At 50.7% G+C, this 26,498-nt stretch overlaps 10 protein-coding genes across 11 annotated transcripts; 5 read left to right on the top strand and 5 right to left on the bottom strand.

The window, feature by feature from the left end:
- Positions 1-357: 357 nt before the first annotated feature.
- Positions 358-1,740, bottom strand: ABB37_00193 (hypothetical protein; the record flags this gene model as incomplete). The annotated part of the gene is made up of 1 exon (XM_015796299.1): positions 358-1,740. The coding sequence occupies exon 1, from the start codon at positions 1,474-1,476 to the stop codon at positions 358-360; it is 1,119 nt and encodes a 372-aa protein (XP_015664307.1). The 5' UTR covers positions 1,477-1,740.
- Positions 1,741-2,587: 847 nt separating this feature from the next.
- On the bottom strand, positions 2,588-3,890 carry ABB37_00192 (putative mitochondrial NDUFA5/B13 subunit; the record flags this gene model as incomplete). 2 transcript variants are annotated; one of them, XM_015796297.1, is made up of 1 exon in its annotated part: positions 2,588-3,890. In XM_015796297.1, the coding sequence occupies exon 1, from the start codon at positions 3,377-3,379 to the stop codon at positions 2,588-2,590; it is 792 nt and encodes a 263-aa protein (XP_015664305.1). In that variant the 5' UTR covers positions 3,380-3,890. The 2 variants fall into 2 exon arrangements, with proteins under 2 accessions (XP_015664305.1, XP_015664306.1); XM_015796298.1 differs by having other exon boundaries at positions 2,588-3,406.
- A 368-nt stretch (positions 3,891-4,258) lies between these two features.
- ABB37_00191 (hypothetical protein) lies at positions 4,259-4,729 on the bottom strand (the record flags this gene model as incomplete). The annotated part of the gene is made up of 1 exon (XM_015796296.1): positions 4,259-4,729. Exon 1 carries the CDS (start codon positions 4,478-4,480, stop codon positions 4,259-4,261), a length of 222 nt encoding a protein of 73 aa, XP_015664304.1. The 5' UTR covers positions 4,481-4,729.
- A 734-nt stretch (positions 4,730-5,463) lies between these two features.
- Positions 5,464-13,357, bottom strand: ABB37_00190 (hypothetical protein; the record flags this gene model as incomplete). Its single annotated transcript, XM_015796295.1, has 1 exon — positions 5,464-13,357. Exon 1 carries the CDS (start codon positions 12,946-12,948, stop codon positions 5,464-5,466), a length of 7,485 nt encoding a protein of 2,494 aa, XP_015664303.1. The 5' UTR covers positions 12,949-13,357.
- A 1,560-nt stretch (positions 13,358-14,917) lies between these two features.
- On the bottom strand, positions 14,918-15,754 carry ABB37_00189 (hypothetical protein; the record flags this gene model as incomplete). Its single annotated transcript, XM_015796294.1, has 1 exon — positions 14,918-15,754. Exon 1 carries the CDS (start codon positions 15,650-15,652, stop codon positions 14,918-14,920), a length of 735 nt encoding a protein of 244 aa, XP_015664302.1. The 5' UTR covers positions 15,653-15,754.
- A 1,961-nt stretch (positions 15,755-17,715) lies between these two features.
- ABB37_00188 (hypothetical protein) lies at positions 17,716-20,289 on the top strand (the record flags this gene model as incomplete). The annotated part of the gene is made up of 1 exon (XM_015796293.1): positions 17,716-20,289. One exon carries the CDS (start codon positions 17,716-17,718, stop codon positions 20,287-20,289), a length of 2,574 nt encoding a protein of 857 aa, XP_015664301.1.
- An 835-nt stretch (positions 20,290-21,124) lies between these two features.
- Positions 21,125-21,628, top strand: ABB37_00187 (hypothetical protein; the record flags this gene model as incomplete). The annotated part of the gene is made up of 1 exon (XM_015796292.1): positions 21,125-21,628. The coding sequence occupies one exon, from the start codon at positions 21,125-21,127 to the stop codon at positions 21,626-21,628; it is 504 nt and encodes a 167-aa protein (XP_015664300.1).
- Positions 21,629-22,733: 1,105 nt separating this feature from the next.
- Positions 22,734-23,692, top strand: ABB37_00186 (hypothetical protein; the record flags this gene model as incomplete). The annotated part of the gene is made up of 1 exon (XM_015796291.1): positions 22,734-23,692. Exon 1 carries the CDS (start codon positions 22,745-22,747, stop codon positions 23,690-23,692), a length of 948 nt encoding a protein of 315 aa, XP_015664299.1. The 5' UTR covers positions 22,734-22,744.
- Positions 23,693-24,375: 683 nt separating this feature from the next.
- On the top strand, positions 24,376-25,306 carry ABB37_00185 (hypothetical protein; the record flags this gene model as incomplete). Its single annotated transcript, XM_015796290.1, has 1 exon — positions 24,376-25,306. The coding sequence occupies exon 1, from the start codon at positions 24,434-24,436 to the stop codon at positions 25,304-25,306; it is 873 nt and encodes a 290-aa protein (XP_015664298.1). The 5' UTR covers positions 24,376-24,433.
- A 546-nt stretch (positions 25,307-25,852) lies between these two features.
- On the top strand, positions 25,853-26,341 carry ABB37_00184 (putative mitochondrial hypothetical protein; the record flags this gene model as incomplete). The annotated part of the gene is made up of 1 exon (XM_015796289.1): positions 25,853-26,341. Exon 1 carries the CDS (start codon positions 25,982-25,984, stop codon positions 26,339-26,341), a length of 360 nt encoding a protein of 119 aa, XP_015664297.1. The 5' UTR covers positions 25,853-25,981.
- Positions 26,342-26,498: the final 157 nt, after the last annotated feature.

Raw genomic sequence — 26,498 nt, 5'->3', positions numbered from 1 at the left:
GGCTTTTTAGTGTCTTGAAAAAGACATTGTCTGCTAAAATAGAACACACAAAAAAGAAGAAAAGAAGAAAAGAGCACAGGCATTGCTGGATAGGAGATGCAGGGAGGAAACATGTTCGTCCCGTCTTTCCTGAAAGAAAGAGGCTGAGACGAGGATCGTCACGTCGACTTCTTCTTTCCAAACGCTGCTGTAGAGAGTATTTTTCCCTATCGGTGGTCTTTGCTTTTCTTTTCCTTTCCAACTTCTGCATTCGACCACCGCGTTCGCTAATGAGGTGCACCGTCACGCTGTACGGTACGCTAGAACATTCACACACACTCTCTCTCTCACACACACCTTTCGCCACACCGCGTTTTATCAGACACTGAAGCCGCTGCGCATGCTGGAAATGGTGACGGCGGGTGCGACGATGTCAGCGTGGTAGATGCTGTAGTTGCTGCCGCTGAAGCCCAGACGAGGGTTCGAGCTTTCCCCTCCGTGCTGCGCCTCGGAGGTCGACGAGGTCGTTGACGACTGGCCCTGCGTGCAACGCTTGCTAGGAGTCGTGATGGTGCTCATTGTCCCTACCCCGCAACCACCCCCGCCCACGGCGCCGATAAGGTTGGTCGGCCACGGCTGCTGCCTCACTTCCGCGCTCGGCAGCTGCTGGTCGTAGGCGGCACGCAAGGCGGGGTTGCCGAGCACGTTGCGGGCCTCCACAATCATGCGGTCCACCGCCTCGGCACCGACAGGGTCGACCAGACGCATGCGCCTGAAGCCGTCCTTCTGCCATGCGCGGTACTTGGCAATAATGTCCGCGTACGGGACGTCGCGCGGGAGGGCGAGGACGTCGTAGTACGTGCCAGGAATAGCGCGATGGGGGTAGCGGCAGCGCAGAGGGAGGTGCATCTTGAAGGCGGCCGCATCAAAGCTCGTGGTCGTCATCGTGGCGGCGGCTGTGGGGGAAGAGGATCCCTTCGACGCCTGCGCGCCGCTCATGCTCAGGCGCTGACTCTCCACACTGCTCGAGGTGCGACTGGAGACAGAGGCCGTGTCTGACGCAGGCGTCTGCGGCCCAATGTGCGACACGACCAAGAGGCGGTTCTTGCCTGGTGTACGACGACGCGTCGGCACCGTGCGGTCCACCTCTGTGCTCTTCGTGGGACTGTAGTGGCCATACGCACTCAGCGACGTCGTCACCGCTGCGTCCGTCGGCGCCTCCTCCCGCGTGTTGGCGTAGCCGAAGAAGTGCGCGGGAATCGACTCCACCGGTACGCTACCGAGCAGCTTGGTCTGCGTCGATTGCGTCAGCTCCGAGAAGCGGTGGGCGTGCTCGCAGTGGGTTCCGTAGGGGCACCGGCCGTTCTCATAAAAGGCGACGCACACGCAGTTTTTGGCACCCGCGCTCGCCGCGCCGGCGGTCTCGCGCAGGTGCGAGGGCGAAAACGCAGCGGACGACGGCGGCACGAACGCCTTTGCGTGAACAGAGAAGGACATCGCGAATTAGGGTAAGTGAGATTGTACAAGACAAGAAACGGCAGAACCAGAGAAAAAAGAGGGCGGTAACGGTACCGAAGAAAAAGGCGTCACTGTATCAATTCAAAAAAACAATATGTAAAAGGCGGGCAGGTAAGGAAGCACGTGTTGCGCTTCGAAGAAGTATCGATCTGGTTCACAAGTGGAAAAGAAAAGGAGGATTTCCCAGAGAAGTGGCAAAAGAGAAACAGAGTTTAATCGAGCCCGTTAGAATGTGGGGAGTCTTTTTAAAGGGAGGGGGCGATTGTAGTTTTGTTTTGCCAGGCGCGTTTTTTTTTTTGGGGGGAGGGGACCCAAGAATGTTAGGAGCGCAAATTTTCATAAAGCGCAAAGCTCGTAAGGGGAGAGAAGGAAAAAAAAAAGAAGAAAAGAATTTTAAAAAGAAAGTCCCTCATGCTCGTGTCGTGTTTTCTTTCCGTATTTAATAACAGTAATATAAGCCAACCACGTACGCAAGCGGTAGAAAGGAATGCACAAGCTAGCCAAATAGAGTCACGTTGCGCGTACTCGCAATCCGCCGGCGGTGAAGCACTTGACCGCAGCGAGGCGCCAAGACAGCATCTGCAATCATGACGCCACCTTCCGTTATCCCACACGCAATGCGACGAGTCGATGAAAAGAGTCATTAGATCTAACACTGTTTTCATCATATGAGTCATTTCTTTTTGCTAATTTGCTTTCAAGAAAAAAAATGACGCTTCGTTCTTCGCCGACTCGCGTCTGCGTTTGTGTGTGATGTCGTCATACCTACACTCAAGAGAGGATAAAGGAAAGCCGAAGCACACACATAATTTCTCTGCAACACCTTTTCTGCACCTCTCCATCCTGAACATCTAGTAACAGAACTTCTACGCCAAACAATCGCACGATGCGATGTCGCGTTTTGCGTTGCCACGGTAAAAGCACAGCTAGATAGCGAACTATATTTCACTGCGCTGCGTCGTTCGCTTGCCTCCAACTATACAGCACCACTCGCCAACGATGTTCAAGGCTTCCAAAAGTATTCTTATTTTTTTTGAATTCCATCGATGCTTCTATTTGTGTGCACGTGCGTGGATGTACCTTTCTCTTCTTACTTGGGAGCAGGGGGAGGGTTTTGTTTGGCAGAGGTGCGCAGCTCGTCGATGAGGTCCTGAGCTTTCTTCCCTGTGTACATGTTTCCGGGTTGCATGCGCATCAGGTCCTTGTCAACGGCGTAGCGCTTGTTCAGGAACTTCTTGAGCATGTCGCCGCGAGCCTTCTCTAGATCGTCGCGAATGCGCTCCTTGCGCTCCTTGTACGCGGCCGTCTCGCGCGCCATGCGCTCCGTGTCCATGCGCTTCAGCTCCGCCATCTCCTCCTGCGTGAGTGCCTTCTTGCGCTTGTCGAAGTCCTCGCGGACGACCTGCTCCCACGGCGTGTTGTAGGCGATGCCCTCCTTGCCAATGTTTTGATCCTCGCGGCCGACGCGTTTCACCTGCTCCGGGTCCAGTTCCCAGAAGCGCCACTCATTCCACTTCTGCGCCGTCTCCAGCTCACGCCAGGTAACCTGCAGTATGTACTCCACCGGCCACCCCCAGAAGAACTTCTTCTCTAAGGTGCACCAATCGTCTTGGCACTCCTTGATGCCGTAGTTGATGCGCTTCACTAGGGTCATGGTCACGTTGTAGTACGTGGACTCAGGAGGGATGTCGGAAGTGGTGAGGAAGGCCTGCAGCTCCGAGGCAGCGGCCAGCAGTTTGGGCTTCCACAGCGGCTCTACCGCTACGCCGGCTAGACCGGTAGTGGACTTAACCGGGAAGGCGCGGGGGATGTATTCATCGCTGATGGTGAGCAGCCGCGATGTGTTGCGAAAAACGCCTAGCAGAGATCGTGCGTAGAACATTAGTGCCTACTACACAAGTGAGAGTCTTGTAAAAAGCCAAAGCCACGATAAAAAGGAAGCAAATTTTAAAACGAACACCGCAGTTTAGTGGTGGACGAAGAGAAAAGGGAGCACACTACAAATTGACGAAAGATGGCGATAGACTAGTACTAAATCCTTAGGTATTTCTTACAATAGCAATAATAATGTACAGAAGATAAGCTTACGAAGCCGATTCCTTCAATGCGCGTGTGTGCGCGTGTTGCGGAATACAGAGCAAATCAGCCTTTCTTATCGATACTGACGTTTTTTTTTTGTCGTTGCTGCTGCTGTCGCCTAGGTAGCAGTCGATGCTTGGCAGTAGCAAGGTGTTACTGGAAGTACACAAAGAAGAAAGGCGAGGTGTCAGTAATTGTACCCCACGCCACTAAGAAAAGTCACCAAAAGCAGATGAATAGGAAGAGACCGTGCTACACTGCCTCGTTGCAAAACACAAAGACACTCCTTTACCGAAGTGTACGAACACTTGACTGTTGTGTTTCCGAGTAAGGAGAGAAACAAAATTGAAGAGGTAGACAAAGAGGGGAAGGTCAGCAAGGATGCAAATGCGGAGAAAAAAAACTATTGTTATTCTGCGTTCAACGGCCTTGGCAAAAATGATGAACGCAAGAAGCCATCGCCGGACCGGTAAGCACATCCCAGCGTGGGAGGCAGCTATCGGGAAACGAGGGAAGAGAGAAGAAGAAAAAACTCATTAGACACTACGCAGTTTTGTCTTTTCCACGGCACCGCTTACTTTTATGTATATTAACGGCCTTGCCTGTTTTCCAAGTGCAGCCAGCATTTAGTTATTATTATTTTTGAGAGGGGGTGTTGTGGTGCAGAAGTCTTTTTGCCTGTCTAATACACAAAGATGACCCGAAACGCCAAAATCAGACAACAGAGCGACACCCACGGGGAGAGGCGGTCGCCTACGACGCTGCACTTGTAGAGGAACTTCTTGTACAGCTGTGCGCTATCGCGGTGGTACAGGGTGGGCCGAAACTGACGCAGGTACGTCGCTGCGCACACAATGAGCAGCAGCACGTACAAGATGGTTTCGAAATCGAAGAGAGCGCTCATGGCGGACGAAGAGCACCGAGTCGGTTGATCGAGTGAGAGAAAGAAGATGGCTAAGGAACGAAGTGAGGAGGAAAAACGGAAGGCAATAATGAGGCGAAACAGATAGCAGGAGATAGAGTTGGCACTTATACCAAAAAAAAAACACGACTGGGTCAACGAAAAGGCCAACTAATACATGCGCACACGGAAGTAACTCGCAACCAAACAAAAACGTCACACTGAGCTTGACAATGTCTAATGCTCTGTCCTACACAATCATCAAGTTGCGTGAGTGCGTGCGAGACCAGGACAGCGCAGTTCCGGTATGCAGAGAGCGGCGTTAAAGGGCAAACAAACAGCGAAAAGGGGGGGGGGGAAGAAGAGTAAGAGACGGGAAAAGCGTGTTATCTTTTGCCTTTTTTGAGCGAAAATCCTCAAACGAGGTTTGCTCTCATGCCAAGAAGCAGCGTGTCCGGTTGTTCGTGCGCAACAACGGAGCGCTTTGAGAAATAAACGCGTTGAAGAAAAACACGTCGTAAACTTCAATCGAATGCAAATGTGAGCTGACGTTATTCAACGTTTTTTGGTGTATTCGTTTTGCCAATTCAGCAGAACCGCTCTCTCTCATCTAGACAAACCGCAAAACCACACACACACACATATATATATATATATGCAGGTAAGAGGCGCTAGAAGAAAAGCAGATAAAAAAAGAGAACACCAACACGTTTTGTGTGTAAGTAAAAGCAAAGAAACGAAAGGCAAAAAATGCCAAAGAATACATATAGGTATATATAGGTATGTCAGTTCTATCTAAGCGCGAGACTGAATGCATACGTCTGGGCAAGAAGCTGCAACAGCGTGTGCGGGTGCCAGCGTTGATAAGTGCATGTGATCAGTTGAGCCCCAAAGGGAAAAGCCATCTCATTTTTCTTTTTTGGGAGGGAATGCAAAACTGGTCTTTGAAGGAGCCACAAAGCGTGAGAAGAGTGCGGCGTCCATCCTCAATGTTGGTCGAGGTGGTGGTGACGCAAGGAGCCGTGGTCATCAGGGCCAGAGTCGCTTGCCCTGCTCAGCCGATTAGAGCTCAGTCGCCGTTGCAGAGGCCCACTAGTGGAAGAAACGACCGAGCCGGGCTGTCGGTGGCTGTGTGAGAAGCGGGACTGCGGCAGCGGTGGTGGGACTGTGGGACGCGACGCCGACGCGACGCCCACAGAACGTGGGGAAGTGGCGGCGCTCTGCGTGGGGTCGAGAGGGCGGACGACGTGGCGGTCATTTGCGCTGAGGCGCTGGCGCAGCTCGTCCAGCTCCGCTTCGTACTGCTCCGCTGCTGCCTGCGCGGTGGCCAAACGTCGGTGCAAGTCGCCACCGGGCCCAGCGGAGGGTGAGGGAGACGTCATCCCGACTTTGGACGAGCCGTGTGCGAGCGTTAACTGCTGGGTCAAGCTTTGAAGTTGGCTTTGAAGGCGTCGCTCGCGTTCCTGCAGGTCGTGCAGCTCGCGCGACTGACGGACGTATCGGGCCGACTGCACCTCGGCGGAGTGCAATTGCGCGTTCTCGCTCTGCAGTCTTTCTATCACCAATTTGAGGTTTTCGATTAAATTGTGCAGAGCCTGGACATCGGAGGTGGTGGTCGTTGTATCACCCTTTCCTTTCGCGCCCGCTGGAGTAGTAGCAGCAGCACCGTCCACGGCGAGTACCTCGCTCAAGTGTCTCTGCGCTCGACTCAGCTGCAGCTCCAAGTTTTCAACTTTAAAGCGTAGGTCAAGCACCTCGTTACTCTTTCGCAGCAGCTCGCTGCGGAGCTCACCCGTCGTCTCCTGTGTGATGCCGGAGGCTGATGTGGAAGAGGTGGTGGTCGTCGTCGTGGTGACGCAGTAGATTGCTTCGATTTCGCTAACAGGCAACCCGCGCACCGAGGCTAAGTCTGCCGCCATGCGCTGCACAACGGCGTTAGCGTGAGACAGTCGTTGCTGCAGTTCGTTCTCTCGAACAGGGCCCTCGACAGAGAGACGGCGCCGCAGCCCGTCAATGACGCTCTCCAGCCGCCGCACCTCTACAACGTGGGAGCGGATATCCGATGGAGAAGCCAAGTAGGCGGGCTCAACGTTTTGCGTGGACGTCACACGCGTCTGCTTCAGTTCCTCCAGCTCTTGACGATACCGCTGAATGGTGCGCTCTTGTGAGGCCACCTGTTCCTGCAGAGCATGTTCACTCCGTGAAGCAACGGCAGTCGCAGCTGGGGCTGGGGATGCGTCCAACTTAACTGTGCCGGCAGCGGCGCCTTGTCGGCTGAGCTGCGACTCCGCATTGACCCGCTTGTGGTGCATGGCGGCCAGCTGCGTCGCGTACTCGCGCTCCTTGCGATCCTGTCCTTCCCGAATTTGGCGAAGTTGCAGCCGCAGCTGCCGTGTTGCCTCACGTTCCCCCTTCAGCTGCTCCTCTGCCTCCTCGACGTCCTTCTCTAGGCGGTGCACGCGAGAGCGCAGCGTGGAGATTTCAGCGAGGTTGTCGCGCTGCTGCTTTTGTGTCTCACGCTGCACGAGGCCAGCGATTTGGGGCTGCAAAAGAGCGTCGTGCGCGGAGATGGGCGCGAGCGTCGTGCGGGCAGGAGCGGCGTCAGATTCTGGACGGGGTGTCGACGCAGAAGGAGCAGACGGTTGCTGCTGCGGTTGCTGTGCTGTCACAGCTGGTGTTGTGCCAGAGGTGGTCCTGCTCCCCGCCATCACGTTCTCCTTGCCTCGCAGCGAGGAAGGGGTTGTCGTGGACAGCATCTGTGTACCTCTGCTCTCCGTTAGCGGCGAAGACGAGCGGGAGGTAGCTTTGCGCAGTGCTGGTGAAAGGGGAGCAGAGCCACGCATGCGCAGCTGATCCTGCAGCTCCATCACCTCCCGCTCCTTTGCGCGAAGCTGCTGGTGCAGCTGGTAGACAAGTCTCTGAGACTCGGTGTTCTTCTCAAGAATTGACCGCTCTTTCTCCACCCGATCGTTCAACTCCTTTTGGATGGCGCGAATACGTTGGTCGAGGACTTTCATGTGCCCCGCGGACTCCTGTTGGATGGTGCCCATGCGCTGCGCCAGCGCAATCTCCTGCTGGTGTTGACGGCTTGACTCGCCACTGCGGTGCGCCTCCTCCATGAGTTTTTGCTTCAGGACGGACGCAGCCAACACCAGCCTGTCGTTCTGCTCCTTCACCGCGTTGAGGTCGGTCTGCAATCCTTCATTCAGCGTCGCCAGGTGCTGCGCGCGCTCCGTCTCCACCTGCTGCGTCGCCACCGTCGCCTGTAGCGCGTCGAGGTGAGCCTTCCACTCCGCGGCGTCCATCTGAAATCGCCGCGCTTGGGCACGCTCCTCCTCCAAGACCCGCCGCAGTCCGCGCAGCTCCTGCTCCAAGTAGTCGTTCTGCGCACGCAACTCACTTACGAGCGGTGCGTCCACCCCACCGCCGTAGAATGCGCCGGTCGCCTGCGAGAGGAGCTGGAGCGCGCCACCTTGCTCCACGCGTTGGCGCTGCGCGTCGTCGAGTTGCCGCTCCGCGGAGGCCCGCTGCGCCTTTTCGCGTGCGAGCTCCTCGGACAGGTGCAGCTCACGCTGTCGGAGGCTCTCCAGCATGGCCATTTGATTGCGCACGATGCCCATCAGAGTGTCTGTGTTGCCCTCTCGCGGCGCTTGAGCGTCGGTCTGCGCCGCAGCTGGTGCGGGTGTTGCGGCGTTGAAAAGCTGTTGGTGCACCTGATTCTCTATTTGGCTCTCAAGCACTATGTTGGTGGTGCGGGCCTCCTTCAGTTGCTGGCGTAAGCGAACCGTTTCCGCCGTGAGCGCCGTCAGCTGCTCCTCCACGCCGTTGCCAGAGCTGGGCAGGAGGAGGTGCGGCGGGGGCGCTTCTGCGCTGTCACTCGTCTGGCGCAGACTGTCGCCGACCGTCTCAATTGCGTTCTTGAAGCGTTCAACCATCGCGGTGTTTTCGCGGAACATGTGCTCGTGCAGCCGCTCCATGCGCACTGCCTCGTCGAGTTCATGCTCTGTGAACTTCTGCCGCTCGGCGGACAGCTGCTCCTGGAGCGACTCGATGATGTGCTCCTTCTTTTGGACCATCTCCTGTAGACACCGCACGTTGTGCTCCGTTGCCCGTCGCGCGACGTCGGACTGCGTCTCATACGCGCGTTCCAGCCGCACCTCCCGCAGGGTCGCCTTTTGCCGCTCCTCCTCGATCTGCCGCTGGGCAAGCGTTGCCGTTTCGCCGCACTGCTGCAATTCTTCACGCAGTTGGGCAATTTTCTGCTCCGCGCGTCGATGATCGGCGCTCACGTCGGCCAGTTGCTTCTTGAGGGAGGCACACTGCTGGGCGAGCTCCGTCTGGCGCGTAATGGCAGATGTGTATTCGCGGATCGCCATGTCGTCGTCCACCCCGCTCGCACCAGTCTTACCGCGACGGAGGAAGTTCGGTGTCTCGATGGAGAGCGGCGGCACCACAGTCTTGTCAAAGACGCTCTCCTTGAGCTGCAGGAGCGTCGCCAGAAGCTGCTCGTCGAGAGGGGAAACGGCGAGGTTGCCAAATTCCAATCTCGCCACCTCGGCGTTGAGGTCTTTGTTTGCTGCCTCTGCTCGGCTTAATTTACCTTGCAGATACTGTTGCTCCTCCTTGGACTCCACCATCAGCCGCTCGAGATCGCGCAAGCGCACTCGCGCCTCCTGCAGCTTGACGTCCATGGCGTCTTTTTTAGCTGCACCCTCTTCCATGCGCCGCAACGAGAGCTGCTGCTCCAGTGTCACGAGTGCGTTTTGCGCGTCTGAGAGTTGCATGGCCAGCATTTTGTTTCGGCCAAAGCACTTGCCGAGGTCGGAGATCGTCTTGCCCAGCCGGCGATCCATGATTTCCGCCTGATGCGGAGAGAGAGAGCCTTTGCTGGCACGCTGCACACAACGCAGGTAGTCCACCGTGGCGACGACCTGATCGACGTACTTGCGGTAGAGCCGGTAGGCGCCCAGCTTGTAGCTCATCGCCTCGTTAGCGACCACGTGGTAATTTGCCTCCGTCGCCGCCAGCTGCATGCGCAGACGCTTCGCCTGGATGAGTGCCAGCTCGCTTTGCCGACGAAGCGCCGCGTGCTCGCGAATGGCCGCCGTCACGAAGCTTGTCACAACTGGCGAATCGGCGGACGCCTTTAGGAGAGTAATCTCCTGCTGCTTGGCCGACACCTCAATCTCTACCGACTTTACCTGTGATTGGAGGTCTAGGGAATGGTGCAGAAGCCCCAGATTGACCGACTTCAGCCGCGCCACCTCTTTTTCGAGGCGAGCCACCTGTGTGGCGTCCACCTTGGCGCGTGACTGCCCGTCACCTGGCGTCGACTGCGGATCTGCGGTGTCGCTGAGGATGTTGCGGATGTGATCCCTCACGTCGACGACTTCTTTCCTGGCATCGTCCAGCTCGCTTTCGAGCTGCGTCACCTCCTTATCCCGGGCCTCCAGTCGCTTGGCGAGCAGTGTGTACTTCTGCCGGTATGTTGCTGCCTCCGCCTCCGCCTTTGCTCGCGCGGCTTCGGCGTATTCGGAGTGGTGGTTTGCCTTGGTGTCCTCCGCGGCGGCGGAGGCGGCCCGAAGACCTTCCGCTTCGGCCGACAGCTCATCCAGCGCTTTTTGCTTCTCCTCCATCTCCCCGCGGAGCCTCTTCGCGTCGAGCCGCAGTTCCATGAGCTCCTCGCTGGTCCCCATCCCTTGATACACCTGCCGGAGGTGAATGAGAAAGCGGCTGTCCTCCCGGAAGAGCTTCCCTTGAAGCATGTGCTGCACCGCCGAGTCGAGAACGTTCAGCATCTCCCCCTCCATGCTGCACCCGCCAGACGACCGCGGCAGCACACTGCCGGTGGAAGACGTGTCTTCTAGCGTCTCCCGCAGCTTTTCGAGTGTGCTGGTGACCTGCGACTTTAGCTTCTCCTCAGAGGAGGCCGTCTCCTCCTGCGCGGAGAGAGCCCGCCGCAAGCGTTGGAGAAGCGTGGCTTCGCGGCGGCGCAGCAGCACCACTTTGAGCAGCGCCTCCTTCGCAGCGCCGCTTTCAAGATGCTGTAAACCGTCCTCGAGGTCCTTGTTCACCCCTGACAACGCGTTACACTTCTCCGTGGCCTCCTCGTTGAGCATCGTGAGAGCTTTTATTTGGTCCTTCAAGGCGGCAAGCTCCGCCTTTTGCTCCTCCGCTGCCTCCTTCATTTGGACCTCGCATTGCCGCTCCGCCTCCAGCTTCTCCTTCAACTCGTTCACCTCCTTCCCGAGTGTATCGATGAGCGTGTCCTTCGCCCGGAGCTGCTCGCGCAGTGTGTTCGAAACCTTGAGCCATTTTGCATTAGAGAGAGTGCCGGCGCTGCTTTCGCCAAAGTCGCCGAGGGATGGTGTTGCGTCGTCCTGGCCGCTACCCATACCGGCTGCGCCAAAGATAGCTTCGCGATACTGATCCCGCTCCCGGCTGATCACTTCCCTTTCGGTGTTTCCGGCAACCACTTGCTCACGTAGGCGAGCCATTTCCTCGCTGCGTGTCTTTTCTGCGCGCTCCAGCTCCTCGAGGCGTTGCGTCATGGTGCGAATCTTTTCCTCCGCGTGTGCGTTGGCCTCGGAGGTTGGAGTGGCGGTGATGACGTCAATGTGATCGCGGAGCTGGGACACGGCGGCCGCCGTGCTCGAGTTGCTCACGTCCACAAAAGCGTCCTTCAGAGCTTCATTGATGCGCTGCTTCACATACGTGTTGAACTGCTCCGCGTCGCGGCGACGCGCTTGGAGTTCCTTGAAGTATTTGTCCTTGTAACTTTCGTCGTTGTCCTCCACAACGATGGAGCCGCTCTTCATTTGGTCCACGAGCTTGTCCAGCTGCTTTAGTTGCTCAGAGGTAAGACCCAATTCGAAGCGCAACTTTGTGTCCATCAGCGGCTGCAGCCGCACCTTGTTCATCCAGTAACGCCGTTCTCTCTCCAGCCACTCCACCTCCGCCTTCATAAGGCTCACTTCCTCTTTTAAGGTGTCCATTTCACTGTACGCGGTCGCGTTTTGAGGACGCAAACTGTTTATCTCGTTCTCGGTCACGCCGACACGCTTGCACAGTTCGCGAAGAGCAGCGTTAAAGGTGATGGAGTCCTCCATGCCGTTCAAGCGCTCACGCAGCTGCGAATTTTCGCTCTGGAGAATCTCTACGGTGCGCGTTTGATCCGCTAGCTCTTGCCGAAGGCGATACAACCCTTCATTGCCACTTTCGTAGTTTTTGACAAGACTCTTGAGGCGCCGGTTTTCCTCGTCGAGGGCGTCGATTCGAAGCTCCAGTTGCTCTACCTCGGCACGAAGGTCGTCATTCTCCCTTTCTACTTTCCGCTGTTCTTCGCTCGAGACCCCGCGCATTTTGCGACTGCCGGCAGCCACCTGCACCTGCTCCTCTGATTCCCCACTCCTTCGACTGGAGCGCGACGACGAGTCGTCTGCGGAGCTTGAATTATCGGAGTTGAATCGCCCTTTGCGTTTGCTAGTCGCCTTTTCAAGTTGCCGTCTCAAAATGGACACCTCTTCCTTTTGTTCGTCCAATTCTTGCTCGTGTTGCTGAAGCAGCTGCTCCACGTGCGCGTCTGCCTCCTGCTTTGCGTTGAGAAACTCGTCGCGGAGTACCTGGTTCTTCGATCGCTCCTCCTCCAGCAAGTCCCGGTTGAGTCGGCGAAGCTCCGTCATGTCGCGAAGAGCTTCTTCCTCCCGTTTCTCGCACAATTCCTCTGCCCTGTCTCGCGACTGAACCAAGGCATAGTTTTCTTGCTGCAGCGACTGAACCTTTTGGCGAAGCCGGTCGAGCTCATCGTTTGTGTCAAGCTTCTTCGTTCGCTCCTCGCGTCGCATCTCGTCCAACATGTCCTCAGTTTTGGCAGAACGATCAGCAAGGCGTTTGTAGCGAGCGGCAAGGTGACGATATTCCAGCTGGGCTTTATCGTACGTGTCATTGAGGTAGCTACGGTCGTCGCTGCGAGAAGCGAGAACCTGCTTCAGCTCGTCGGTCTGACGCATCAAGCTATGAACTTTCAGCGTTAGTGTGTCATTTTCGGCCTTGACGCGGCTGAGTTCCTCTACGGTGACTAAATAATCAGCAGCATTTTGAGAAAGCTCTCCTTTGGAAACATCGCGAAGTACTTTATTCAAGTTTTCGATCTCTTTTTCCTTCGCTTCGAGCTGCGCATTAAACCCACGCTGTGCGTTGGCTAGCTCGGCGTTTGTTTCATTCTGCTTCTTACGTAAAAGCCCAAACTCGAGCAAAGATTTCGCACAAACAATTTTCAACAGTTTTGCGATGCTGACGGTGCACTTGGGAACTGCCATATTAGGGTCGGTTTCCAGAAAGACATAACGTGCTACAAGGGTCATTACCTTCTCAATATACACAAATTCATCTGTCTCCTGAAGCTGCTGAAAAGGCATCCGCTGGATCTGCAGCCACATCGCCGATGAGTCGATATCTGTAGATGGATCCATGTTTTCCCTCCACGGCCACTAAAACGAAGTTCTGTACAACTTGAAGAACAAATGAGGACGTTGCTTTGTAATTGATTAATTTAGGGTAAAACGACTGATGAGAGAGATAAAAACGAGCAATTTGTGACGGAACAGAGTAACATAGAAGTAGTAACTTTCTTCTCCGATACTAATACTTTGTGTTAGTGCGTTTCTGTTACTTCCGCGTATGTATATATGTGTATGGTGAGAAATCTAAGGGCAGCAAAAATCTAAAGTTGAGGATCGTGGTTATGTTAATGTTACACAAACTTTGGTTTTCATCACGAGAGAAATTCTTCTTTAGCCACTGTTGACAAGGAAGAACAAGAAAGAGTCTATACAAACACCAATTCAGAGAAGACAAGAAAACAGTGTATTGGTAACTGCTAGTGGCAGATTGAGAACAGTATCAAAGAAGTCCAAAAAAAGAGGCAAATTAAAATGAAGATTCCAAAAAAAAAAAAGAAAGAACGAAAGAACGAAAGAATCCAATGAGAGAGAAAAGAAGACAGGTAGAATAACAAAAAGAATGAAGTGGTGAACGTGTTCTTCTGTTTCTTTCATTTCAGTTTGGTAGAAACCCAGACTCAACGCAATCAACAACAAGAACGAAAAAAAAGCTGTGACAAGTGCCAGTTACATTACACCCGAGTCACAAACATAATTTGAACACGTCAAAGTCAAGCAGGTTTTTATGCTTGTGTGTGAATAAACAACGTTACGTGTGAACGCCACAATACAATTTGTTATTGTACAGGTGCAACTCTAACTAACCGGAAAAACCGATGAGATTGAACACTTCAGATGGCTAAAAAACCCGTGTCCCTTACTCGCTTTTTTATTTTATGTTTTGCTTTTGTGGTCTTGAGAAATGGCATCAAATTAATCCCAACGCCAACTAAGGGGAGACAAATCGGTAGGAAAGCTGTGTGGATTTACGTTTGACTGCAGCACTTTGGACAGACGTGGCACAGCAAAACTCGACAAAAACAACGAAGCTCTTAAATTGTCCATTCGTCCCTGATATATATCGCAGCCTTCACTCCTGTGGTCTTATCTCGTAATTTAAAGACCGATTCAGAGTGGGATCATACAATAAAACAAAGCAACCTCAAAGTCTGTTAAGCACAGGCAGAGTTGTCAATCAAAAGCAACTCAAAAGTCAGTTCCTTAGTTATTCTTTTATTTTTCGTATTCCGGTATCTGCATTTTCTCTTGAACTTTTAATTGCGAGCAAAGAACGCCTAGAGAGAAAAGTGAATTCTTATGCACATCACACTATAAGCTCATTGAACAGTGCGGTTAAAATGGGAATTTGCTGCTCCACAGCACCAAGCCTGTATTCATTACCTTTTCTTTTGGTGCCCTTTTTTATATATTTTTTCTGAGCACCGAAAAGAAATCAAACGTAGTAATAGTAAAAGAGAAACTTTGCTAGTAAAAAAGAAAATGCTTATTATAAGCAAATACTTCTCAAACGATGCAACGAATAGTGAAATACGTTTTCCTCTTTGGGGGCATCTTAATCGTGCTTTCCAGCGTTCTTTTGCCCTTTAACTGCAAAAGAAAGTGTTATTCCGTCAATTCAATGAGAGGAAACCAAGTTTTAATCGCGTAAAGGAAACAACTACTGATATCAAAAAAAAATCGAGAAACTCTGCTAGAAAACTATCAGAAACACGCAATAAATTTGCGTTGAATTCTCTCTAGCGTAATCAATACAGAAAAAAAAATGGCAAAACCAAAGAAGACGAACAGGAAAAGCGTGCGCTACTAATAATAATGTGCCTTGCAAATTAATAACTTTCTCCTGCAATCACAAGCGGTTCATTACAATCAATTGAAAACCAGAAATCCCGGGATTAAAAAAAAAGAAAACTTTTTTACAACCAACAGGCAGCTTAGTTTTCTAAAAACACCCTAATCACAAATAAAACAAGAACACCTATCAATTCGTTTGATTTTGTGCCAAATCACGGTTTACACGAACATGTTCAGGATCGTAGCAGTTCACGTCGAGGGTGTACGCATTAATGTAATCACCAACATCAGTCATAACCGGCTCACGCTTCAGCATCTTGGAACCGGAGACAAACTGAGGCACCGTCAAATTGCTCTTGCTCAAGAGCTTGACCAAATCCGCTAGTGCGTAGAGCGTATTGTCCTCGCCATCACCACCTTCGTAGTCGGCTACAAGAATACCGTTATCCTGGTAACCGCGAATGCAGTCGGGTGTGTTTTCGACTATAAGGACCTTGTCAAGAGGACGGCCGAGAGCGTTCAAGTCCTTTCGGTAACCTGGCTGACCGTTGAACCACTTGTTGTGCCGATAAATGCAGTGCGAAACAGCGTTGCACGAGTCAATATTCGAAACAATTGCTTGCGCATACGCTTTCAAGCCTGCAGTCCATACAACGACTTCTATTCCCTCGTCCTTGCACATTTGAAAGAACTCGGGAATACCCGGACGAGCATAAAGCGGACCGCTACGAGCAAAAACGAGCGTTTCATCAAGGTCTAACACAAGAACAAGTTTACCTTGATAAACATCAGCTTGAGGTGCAATAACGAGATGCGGATCTGTTTTGTTCATCGAAGGGTCGCGTTTACGGTTGGCGCGATGGCGCCCAGCAGCTTGATACTCCTGCTTGAACGACTCACCCCTAATGCGCTGTTTATTCATTTTTTGTGTTCGTGTGTGACAGTTCTTGTTTTCTTGTTTTTGGTGGTTTTTTTTTGTGTTTTACGACCTGTAAAGCAAACAGTCGTAAACGTTAAAAAACCTGCGGTGCGACAGTATTAGTATTATTCGATTAACAATTTACAACAGCAAACAAATCAAACCCACCGTTCAAATTGTGGGTGCGGTTTTTCAAATGTGGTATATGAGGTGTTTGGAAAGAGGAAAAAATATATCAGGAAACACAGTGAAGGTTAGGAGAAATCCATTAAAAAAATCCATAAAAAAAAGAACTAGAAGTTACCATGAATGGCTGCATTTGCCCGAAGATAAAGCAGAATTTCTGCACAAATTGTGAAGCAATGCAGCTTACCATTATCGCATACAGGATCAACCCTTTTGATTAGTATTCATCGTATTATTTGTGAGTGTCAAAGTTGATGGTCCGCGAAAAAAAAACCGAAGATCGCGCATTTGTTGTCGTCTCTTGAGCGCTCATCATTGTTCTTTTTGAGATTTTGTTTTTCTACCCACTTCCATGCCGATTTATGTTTGCTTTGCAGGTTTCAGAGAGGTACTTCACTGTTAAACATTTTTTTTACTACAGAAAAAAAAATAGGGAAAGAAGAATTCTGTTTTCACATAATGTGTCGAAGACTTCCGTAGAACCAACTAGATCTTGTTCATGACCACTTTCCAAATTCACTGTTTTTGCCTGAAAAGTGCGAGAAAAAAATCAACGTCAAACTCAGCGCTTTCTACACACAAAAATACACTTTCATCAAAAAAAAAAGGAAGTTAACCGCCACCAAACTCAAAAAACACTCAATATTTGAGTTAGCATTTTTGCTTGGACACCTACGGCCAGTATCCTCCCAAAAAAAAAAAATGCGTTCTCAAAGTTTCAGCATTGTCGCTTTATTTTCTTCGCGAATGAACCCCCCAAAAAAAAACATAAACTCAACGCAGGAAAACTCAGTCAAACACTTGAAACGGTTTCTTCGTTGTCAAATAACTTTACAACGAATCCCATTGACAACTCTTCGGCAAACAACAACCTCTCCGTGAAATGAAAAAAATGCTGTTTGGAATACTAAACAATTCGTGACAAGCGTTTCGCGGCTGCTTTGCAAATAGGTGTAGAACAGTTTTCATGTGCCACTAAGACAACTGTATCATGGAGCATATTTTTGATAGTTAGTAGCCAACTTAAACGACTTTCCGGAGGGCTGTACATATCGTGCACCGAATACGGCACTCAGGTCCTCCAACCGCGAGTAACCCCCCCCCCCCGCGGCAATGTGGCTACAAATTTGCTGCATTAACACAACTAATCTCTCGACAATGCTGCCCATCGTTCTACCACCACATCGTTCTCGTTAGAACGTCAAGCATTCTGACTTCGAGGTCAACAAGAAATCTGTCTTTCCATTTTTTGGACGCAAGCTTTCAGCTTCTCGTTACAGCGTCCGCCCGCTGCACAATCAAAAATTGCAAACCATTTTCTCCCGGAAGTTAATGCTGGAATTTGTGGCAAAGCCGATTATTTTTTACAACGCTACTTAAGTTTTTTGTAGGTGCTACGTTTTCCGCACCGCTCCGCAAGCCTCTCAACTCATGGTATTATCGTTCTCAATGGTTTGCAGCTCACGCGCATTGCAATTAATTCGCGTTGAGTTCGCAGAACACTTGTGCTGCTTTGATTATAACGCTTTTACACTGAGTTTCTGTTTGAAACAAAATAATAATAGGGCGAAAATGGCGCCCCAGCGTCTCAAAATTATCCTTGCACAAATATGTCAACCTGTTCTTTGAGTGTGTTGTCGGCAAAACTTCCGTTACTCTCCCAACATGGAATGCCCTATTGGAGGGAGATGCTCAACACTGCCAGAAAGCCTTAATAGCCGAAACGGACTCTATTGCTTCGTTCTTTCCCTCAACAAGGCAAGGACTTTCGATACATAAAGTTTCTCCATTATGGACGTTTAAGCCACTCGAGACTCCTTCACTTCTGCGCTTCTTCGTTTCCTCTAATGTGATTTTTATTATGGTGCTAATTCTCTCGGATGCAGAACACGATGTCACAAAAACAAGATCGGATTAACGAGGTTCTCGCAGAGCGCATTTCTCAACTGGAGAACGAGCTGCATTCTGCGCTAGGTGGAAAGGAGCTCGCAGAGCAGGAGACAAGACTCGTGAAGGATGAAGCGTACGAGGTTGTTGGCCAGTGGAGCGCGGAAAACTCAGAGCTGCGTCGCAAGCTTTCCACTCTAGAAGAGAGCTACGCAACCGCACAGGCAACTCTGAAGAATCGCGAAGACACTGTTGCATGCCTGAAAGAAGAGCTTGGAGTGGCGCAACAGCTCTCAACACAATACTCCTCTGAAATTGAGCAACTGCACAAAGAAAACGCAGATCTGCTGAAGAAAAATGAAGAGCTGAACAGGAGTCTCTCTGCCGCGCAATGCGCGGTAGCTTCCTCCGGACAGCAGATCGGTGACCTGGAGCGCCTTGTCTCAAAATTTGAAGCAGAACTGAAAGACCTGGTTGCTGCACGAGGTAGAGATGAACAAACAATCGATGACCTTCGCAAGTCTCTCGCCTCTGCTGCGAACGAGAACCGTGTTTTACGCCAAGCTGGAGAAGACGTGTCTTCCAGTACTGGGAAGCTTCTGGAGCGGGTCAACAAACTCAAAGACGAGAACGACTCTTTGAACCGTATCCGCGATCGACTTTCCAGCGATTTAGAAAGCTTTGAGATACAAGCACGCAAAGCAGAGCAAGACGCAAAGCAACAGAGCGAGCAAATTGAGCGCCTTTCGTCTGATTTGGCTGCAGCATCTTCGGAAGTACAGATGCTTAACACTGTGAACGAGGATCTCCAGAGAAAACTGGATGATGCTTCTCTTTCGACGCATGTCTTGGAAACGGCAACATCGCAGCAGCTTGATCTTATTCGGAATTTAGAAAATGACATTCAAGAAATGAAGGACGCCGCCATCACCACTCAGAAAGTGATCGACGACTTACAGGCGGAACTTGACTATTCGAAGCAGCAGGTGGAAGATCTTGCGAAGGAAAAAGAGGACCTCGAGACGGAATTCTCGACCGTGAAGGAATGGTACTCGAACGTTCTTCTTGAGTTCGACGACCACAAGAGAGAAAACGCCACAACCGTCGCGGCAATGAAAAACGAGTACGACCTGGCCGAGAAAAAGTTTGCCGAGCGCTTGTTGCTTATGCAACAGAACTACACCGCTGCCTGGTCGTCCGTTCAGGATTTGAGTGGTGCTCTTCACGCGCAGCAGAGCTCCGAATTTACGAAGAAAGAGCAAATTGTGCGCCACACAATTCTGCTTGAGCAGCAGGTGAGTTGGACGAGCGTGCTGGAGCAACATTGCTATATGGTAAGTCAACACCTTTACAAAGCCTTAACCACAATTGAAAGCACGGAATCACGCCTTAGCAACGTTGAGCAGGCTGCGGCCCGAAACGCTGAACAGCTGGAAACAGTTTTAAGCCGGTACCGTGCAAGCGAGCAGACTTTGTCAGAGCAGCGCAAGGCATTCTCTGCGTTGGAAGCGCAGCTATCGCAAAGCAATGCACGGCTGAAAGAAAGTGCGCTCGATCGCGACGCTCTTGCAAAAGACAACGAGTGGCTGAAAGCTCAGGTCGAGTCCATGCGTCAAGAACTTGGTGAGCTTGACGAAATCCTGAACTCCAATTTAAATGAAATGCGCGAGGAAAACGAGCGCTTACAGCTGGAGGGTGAAGGACTTCAGCAAAAGGTTGCTTCACTCAACGAAAACGATGTGCTGAAAACGAATCTTATAAATACACTAGAGTCAGACGCAGCTGGCATGGAAAGCGAACTACGCGCTCAAGCAAAGACGCTGGAGATTACGGAAGCAGAGCTACAGGCCTCCAAAGCGCAGGTGGAAAACGTTTCCACGTCGTTGCACTTTCTCCAAAAGCGAGCCGAGGAACTGGACGCACTGAACGCGGAGCTTTTGAAAACGAACTCCTCGCTTTCGTCGCAAATCACGGAGCTGCGGGAACGTGTTGGCAGCCAAGATGCCAAGCTCTCCTTAGTTTTATCCGACAAACGCAAAGAGATTGATGCGATGAAGGCTAAGGTGAACGCTTATGTGGAAAAGTCTGAAAAAGCTGATCAGCTTCTCCTTCTGGAACGAGCGGCCAAAAAGGAAGCAGAAGGGACCATTGTGACGACAAAGGAGCAGAACCTCAAACTCCGAGCTGCTCTGGATGAGTTGAAGGTCCGCTGTGCTTCCGACGCCGCATCGCTGAAAGAACTGCTTGCGGAACGGGACGACTTGATGCGCGACCGCGACATTATTGTGGAGAAGTACAACAAACTGCACGACGCGTTTCGCAACGTCCGCAAAGAGGCACACGGGAAAGTTGCCAACGAACTGCGACGCGTTATGGAGCTTGCTGAGTCTCAAGAGGCCGAATTGCAGACGCTGCGGCAACAGAACATAACGCTCAAGAAGAGTGTATCCATGTTCGTGGAGTCTGCACAGCCGAAAGCAGAGGCAATTTTTATGGAGCGGCTGAATCTCACAGAAGGCCCATTACGGCATCCGAGGAAACGAAGCGCAGCCAATACCTCCGAATGACGTCAAAGCTGACGTGTTTTTCGAAAAGTAAATTTTAGATTTTGTCGACTTTTTTATTTCACTGTTCTTCATTTCTGTTTTCGTCTTCTATGCTTTGCAGAGAAACGATTTTTGTATTTTGTTTCTTGCTTTGTTTCTTAGATGCTGCACGCACAATACTCTCGATACACGTTTTCATCTTTCTCTCTTACCTCATAGACTTACTCTGCAGTAGATTTCTTTGCGATTGTTGACATGCAGATGAACGATTTGCGTTTTCTCTCTATTAGACGCCTTTTTAGCTACGCTGTTTTCTGGTCGTTGTGCGTGAAGACTAAACACAAACCCTTGAGTGCTAAATTATTTTTGTTATGATCTAATCCAAATCTACCCGTTACTCGACCGCCGGAATGAAAACCGAGAAGTGCTTTTCCCCGTGTTCCGATAGTTACCTAACCAAAGCGAATCACTTCTTGTGATCAACACCATGGACTGTCAGAAGTCAAGTGAGAAAAGGGTAGCCAAAGCAAGTCTGGCTTCGTCTATTTAGAGAAAAAAGCGAGGCAGCTTGCTCCTCTACAGACTAAGAGAAATTACGCTCCTGATCGATGGCTTCATTGTCGTTATTGTTGTTGCTTTCCATACCGTCTTCATTGCCTCACATACATGCACAATCGTATCTGGCTGTTTTTTCTTTAAGTGCATACCCGTGGTTTGAGAGGTCTGAAACTGTCACTGAAACGAGCAGGAAAATACGTCAACTAGGTAGACAAACTACATATATATATAAATATATATAGAAGGTTGTTTATTAGTGTTACTTACTTTCTTTTCCTACAGTGGATTTGTTGAAACCATGAGCTCTGTCGACTTCGTCACAAAGTACGTCGAGCTTGACAGTCTTTTCAAAAAGTACCGCGAGAAGAAAAGGAATGAGTCCATGTCGCTCCATAAGCAGCTGGAGAAGGAGATCGTAACCAACATTGAACTGAGAAAAAGCACAGTTCTTCTCGAATCAAAGCTTCAGCACCAAAAGGAAAATGTCGCTCAGTTAGAGCGCCTGTATCGAGAAACAGTGAGCCACATCAGTGAGGCTTCGAAAAAACGGGAAAGCGAGCTGCGCGAAGTTGCCTCTGACATAACGGCTCGCCTGTTCGGGGTGGAGCAACGAGAGCGGGAGTGTGCCGAACGCGCTGCAGCGCTCGAACTTCGCGAGGAGGAATTATGGGTGAGCTGCAAGGGTTTTGAGAAGAGAAAGGCCGAGTTCGAAGCAGGTCTCACTGCTTGCAAAAAGACGATGGGCGTGGAGCTGCAGCAGGGTCGCGAGGCCGTCGACGTTGCGATCGACTGCCTTTGCTAGTCAAAATCAAAGACGAAGACCTCTCCGGGAAGGAACGGGAGCTCGAGCGTGAGGTACACATGTTTCGGCAGCAAGTACATCTTGAGTCGGAGGAACGCTCGCTGCGCGAAGGCATCACTGGGTGTGAATTTGAAGCGCGATGTTCTGCTTTCAGTTCATTCTTCCACGAGTACAATTTGCACCTCAGGTGGCTTTCGTTGCAAAACAAGCAGAAAGAAAACCAACTGAAAACCAAAACAGATCTACTCCATCTGCACGAGGTTGAGTTTTCTTCCAGAGTACGAAAGGAAACAGATTTGTGTCAAGATGAGCGGTCAAAGGTTGAACTGTTACGCAGAGAGTTTGTATTAGGGTGCCGAAATGTTTTGCGCGAAGTCAGTGACCTTCTCGATTCGATTCCAGGCACTTCGACGGAAATTTCGAGAATCCAATTAGAAGCAAAAATTCAAGCGATGCTCCAGCCGTCTTCTTGTAGCGTGAAATGATGCGACTGCTATTCTCTTTTTTTCTACTCCTGTTCCGTTTTTTTTTTTTTAAGGACGGCTAGATGGTTTTTATTTCTTGTTCGTTTCTCTGTTCTCGCCAGTTAGCGATGCCCCATCACTTTGGTACGTATTTGTTCTTCTTTGTGCCCCTTTTCTTTTTTTTTCCTTCTTAACCTCATACGTCTCCTCCATCATTTAGATCTACCGAAAATGGCAGCTCTAAAAAAAAAAGAAAATATAGAATATCATATGATTGAAAGAAGGCGTTTTTCTTGTTCGATTCAATCCGTTTTGCATAAAACCCTCAAAGTGCGATGAAAATGCCTAACAAACATAATTTTCCTTTGGACGCGCTGACGGCTTCTTTAAAGCTAAATCTGAAAGCGAGCGTTTTGAAACCCAAACACTACCCGGCCTCTGATAGAGTGGCGTGTTGCCTTTTATTTCGCATTCCTGTTGCTTCGTGCGTATTTCTCTTTCTCTCTTCCCCTCTCTACGTCCCACTCCTCCGAATACCGCTCTTGTAACAATCACTTTTCTTAAAAAACGCGAAACGCACCCTTCTTGGAAACAATCCTACGTATTAATCACTGGCTTTTTAAAACAATTATTCGTGTATAGGTTGCAAAGGATGTCATTTCGTCGCAGGGCACCAGCAGCCAAGACGCTATCGCCGGCACAGCAGCTTGGGAAGCTCTGCAGCAGCTTTGCGGGAAACTCAGCCTTTCAAAGTCATAACGCGATGTCTCTACTGGCACAGCTGCACAAGAACAACAAGACGCAGTATGATCAGTTTGTGAAAAATGCAACGGTGCAGCACTTTATTCCAAAATGGGCGATTGAGTTATCGGGCGAGGCAGTAACTGCCACGAAGTATAATCTGCCCCTGCCGTCTCATTTTATAAGCCCGGAAGACACAACGGACGATTTCGAGCCGCGCATCTTTTACTTGGAAAAAGACGTCGCAGAAGTGCTGGACAACTCAACGAAGAAACCAAACCACCCTCGATGTGGCCACAGCGGGCTTTTTTTTGCCCGCGAGGAAGTCGTAGATAACCTGCAAGCTGCGTCAGCGGAGCTGGGCTTCTCGTCACCTTTCTGGATTCACAAGGACCACCCTGGTTTGAAATCAGGCTATTTGCAAATGAAGGACGGTAGCGAATCGATTGTGATCAGCTTATCGGCGAGCGTTATTGGACTTGGCGATGTGGAGGCTATTGAAGAGCACAAGCTGCATCCGTCTCTGCGAGGAATTCTCAGTCGAACTACGTCATCAGCAGGCGAACTGGCGATTCCTGAAAGCGTTCCGCTCGGCATGAACGCGCTAACTGGGGCGTTTACACGTAATCCTTTTGTTTGCAAACTGCCCAACCGAGGACTGTGGCTTTCACAAGATCAACTACTGCATCACAACATCAAACTGTCGCGGCGAATAAAACAAGCCGCTGGTGCGTTTTCGCTTGTTGAGATCGATCAGTGGGAGCTGTTTAATGCGGATCAGCTTCAGGTTCCTGGCCGACTAGGGCTGCGCAAAAGTCTTGATCTGAGACCACAACAAGGCGTCTTCGAACCTGTATGAGCCGAGCCGCCTCTTCGAAGCTTGGATTCTATCAACTGAAGTCTCCTCTTTTTATACGTACCAAGCTTGGGCACGAACCGATGAACTGCTGCAGAGGAAAAGAGGCGTGACAGCGGAAACTCTTTCACAAAAAACGGCCCTGGGATATACGTTGTTTTTTTTCCCTCCGTTTACTCTTTTTCTTTTTTTATTATTGGCAAACGTATTGTTCAGAGGAAACACATTTTTGGATCTTGCTTTGCAGAAAACCACTTCTCTTCTATTTGCTTCTCAGATTCGTAGATGAAGACCATTAGACTGGACGCGTGCTCTCTCGCCTTTTATGTTTCAGAGGCTCAAGCGGCGAATTCATAGACACAACAACAAACACAACTCACCTACCCAAACAACCGGAAATATCCTCGATTTCTCCTCAGCTTTCTAGGCATGTCGCGACAGCTTTGCTTTTCCCTCCGACTTGAATCTTTTAGAAGCTCTCATTGCACTCTCGTTTTCCGGCTTTCTGATGGCGCCATCTCAAGAGGAATAGTTTACGGGCGCAGCACTCATTTTTAATGGACTGACCGTTTCATCTGCTTTCGATATATGCAGAGGTGCATATTTGCTGGTTCTCACAATCTTCCTTACTCTCGTCTCATTCTCTATCGACTTCTTGCTTTGGTGTGTGATATCCTCTCTTGAAAGGAAACTATAATTATTGAAACGAAGCTGAAGCAGCGGCGGCAAAAGGCAGAAAAAAACATGTCGTCGGTTCTAACGGGTGCTTTGGCGTACGGAAGCAGCGTGGCCACTGTTTTCGCTCTCTACCCCTATCGCGATCTCGTTAAGGCATTTGACGTGCAACGCTTGCCAAAAATGAGCGACATGGTCGACTTTTGCATGAAGCGATACAGGGGAATGCTGAGCAGCCCGTCTCAGCCTTTGTTGCTCGGCACTCCCCAAGCAGCGTTGTATTTTGGATACGCTGCCGGCGCAGGTGGCGCGAGCGGAGCCGTACTGGGTGGCTTTCTTTACGGGTACACAAAGATGTTTGTACGCACTGTGGCACACCGCATGAACGGTGGCGGGTCTCGCTACAACAAATTGGAGCAGCGCGGCTACTCAGGAGTGCTGGACTGCGTCACGTCGAGCGCAAAGCACTTTGGAGCGCTGTCGTTTTTCCCTGGCGCGCTAGCAGCTTCCATCATTGGCGTGCTGTGGTACGGTATCTCTTTAGCGGTGCTCCAACAGACGTACAGCAGCTCTGTCGGCGGAGATTTCTGGAATGCGTTTCGGATTCACGCGCTCATGACCTTCCTCACCACACCCGTACGAAATTCAATGCGTTCCGCCATGCACCACAGCGAACGCTCCGGAGGACTCCGCAGCTTTCGCGATTATGTGGCAGCGGAGACAGCGGTGTTTCGAGAGACAGGGGGTATCGTCCGAACGATGGCACGTGAGGAAGGACTGCGCTTTTTCCTCCATGGCGTCGTGAGAACTACCTTCAAAAGCTCGGTGCCGTTTGCAGTGACGTACGCCCTGTTCAAAGCAGTAGGTGGGTCAATCGGGTACCCGTCGGGTGGCAGTCATCGTGGCGGTCACACAGGGCGCCACTTTTCTCGTCGTTTTTAGTCTCTATTCTCGAAGTAAGGTTCTTTTTTTGAAGCGGAGAGAATTCAGTTTTATTCACAGTAATTACAGTGACGAGTAGCACTACGTCTATTTCATTCATGGTGCTTCGCCTCACGAGGGGTATGATGGTCGTTAGCGAACTTCTTTTTGTGGCAGGTGTTTAATTTGCTGCATTGGTGATTCTTACAACGACAAAAGGAAACGTATATTTTGCACTTTTAAAAAAGAACCACTTAAAAAAAAGTTTTACGAGGTACCGTTCCCTTATCAACAACAGAACACAGATGTGTCTTTTCCCCCACTTCTCGCATGGAAGTCGCGTAAATGAGAAGAGACGCGCTGGTTCGTTGCAAATGGCCCGCTCGATCTCCGCTTCTATTACGCTTCTTGTTACTCGCGGAGGCGTTCATCACGAGTTTTCAACGGGGTCAAACAAAATGGATGCTCCTTTTGTTTTTGATAACCTGCTTTTTCCTAATGCTTTACGTTTTTTCCCCCACCTTATCTTTTTCGTGTCCACATGCCCACCTTCTCAATATCGCAATAGTAAGTAAACACTGTACCAAGTAAAAGAGAGAAATACGTGGAGACTTTCCGTAGCAAGGCTCTTTCCTTTCGTTAATCTAGAACACCAGTAAGAATTACTATTATACAGCTCTTCACCGCACCGCCAAAATGCTGCGCCGCTCAATGCTTCGCTGCCAGGTGAACCGCGCTCCGGCTCGCCCTGGTCCGACGCTGTACGGATGGGGACGCACGGAGCAGAAGCGTCGTCTCGAGTACGAAACCACCGAGTCGAAGTACCACAAGCGTGACTTCAACAAGGCCTGGGACCTTGCCGGTGTAGAGCAGCGCTATTCGGACTTTATGCAGGTGCGCACCTATTTCTCCCTCGGCTCCCGCTGGGGCACCTGGCTGTACAACTTGATGCAGTTCTACGTGCTGTCCATGTTCCCCATCTTCGCCTTTATGCACATCCTCCACAAGTCTATCGAGCGCTACGACGATAGCATCCGCCTGGCGGCTTGGTGGTAAATACGGAGACAGCGCGGTTCCCATCAGGGCCTTCAATTTGCTGGTCTTCATCGAGTCGGCGACGCTGCTGGGGACGACTGCAAGCGTGGACGAACGCTGACTTATTTGGCTGATTTTGTGTGCATGGGCTCTGTTTTTTTTTTCCCCTCGTTCTCTT

This window comes from Leptomonas pyrrhocoris, assembly GCF_001293395.1.
Source record: "Leptomonas pyrrhocoris isolate H10 chromosome Unknown, whole genome shotgun sequence".
Taxonomy (NCBI): Eukaryota; Euglenozoa; class Kinetoplastea; order Trypanosomatida; family Trypanosomatidae; genus Leptomonas; species Leptomonas pyrrhocoris.
Note: the sequence above shows the minus strand (reverse complement) of the source record. Positions and strands in the feature narration are given on the sequence as shown.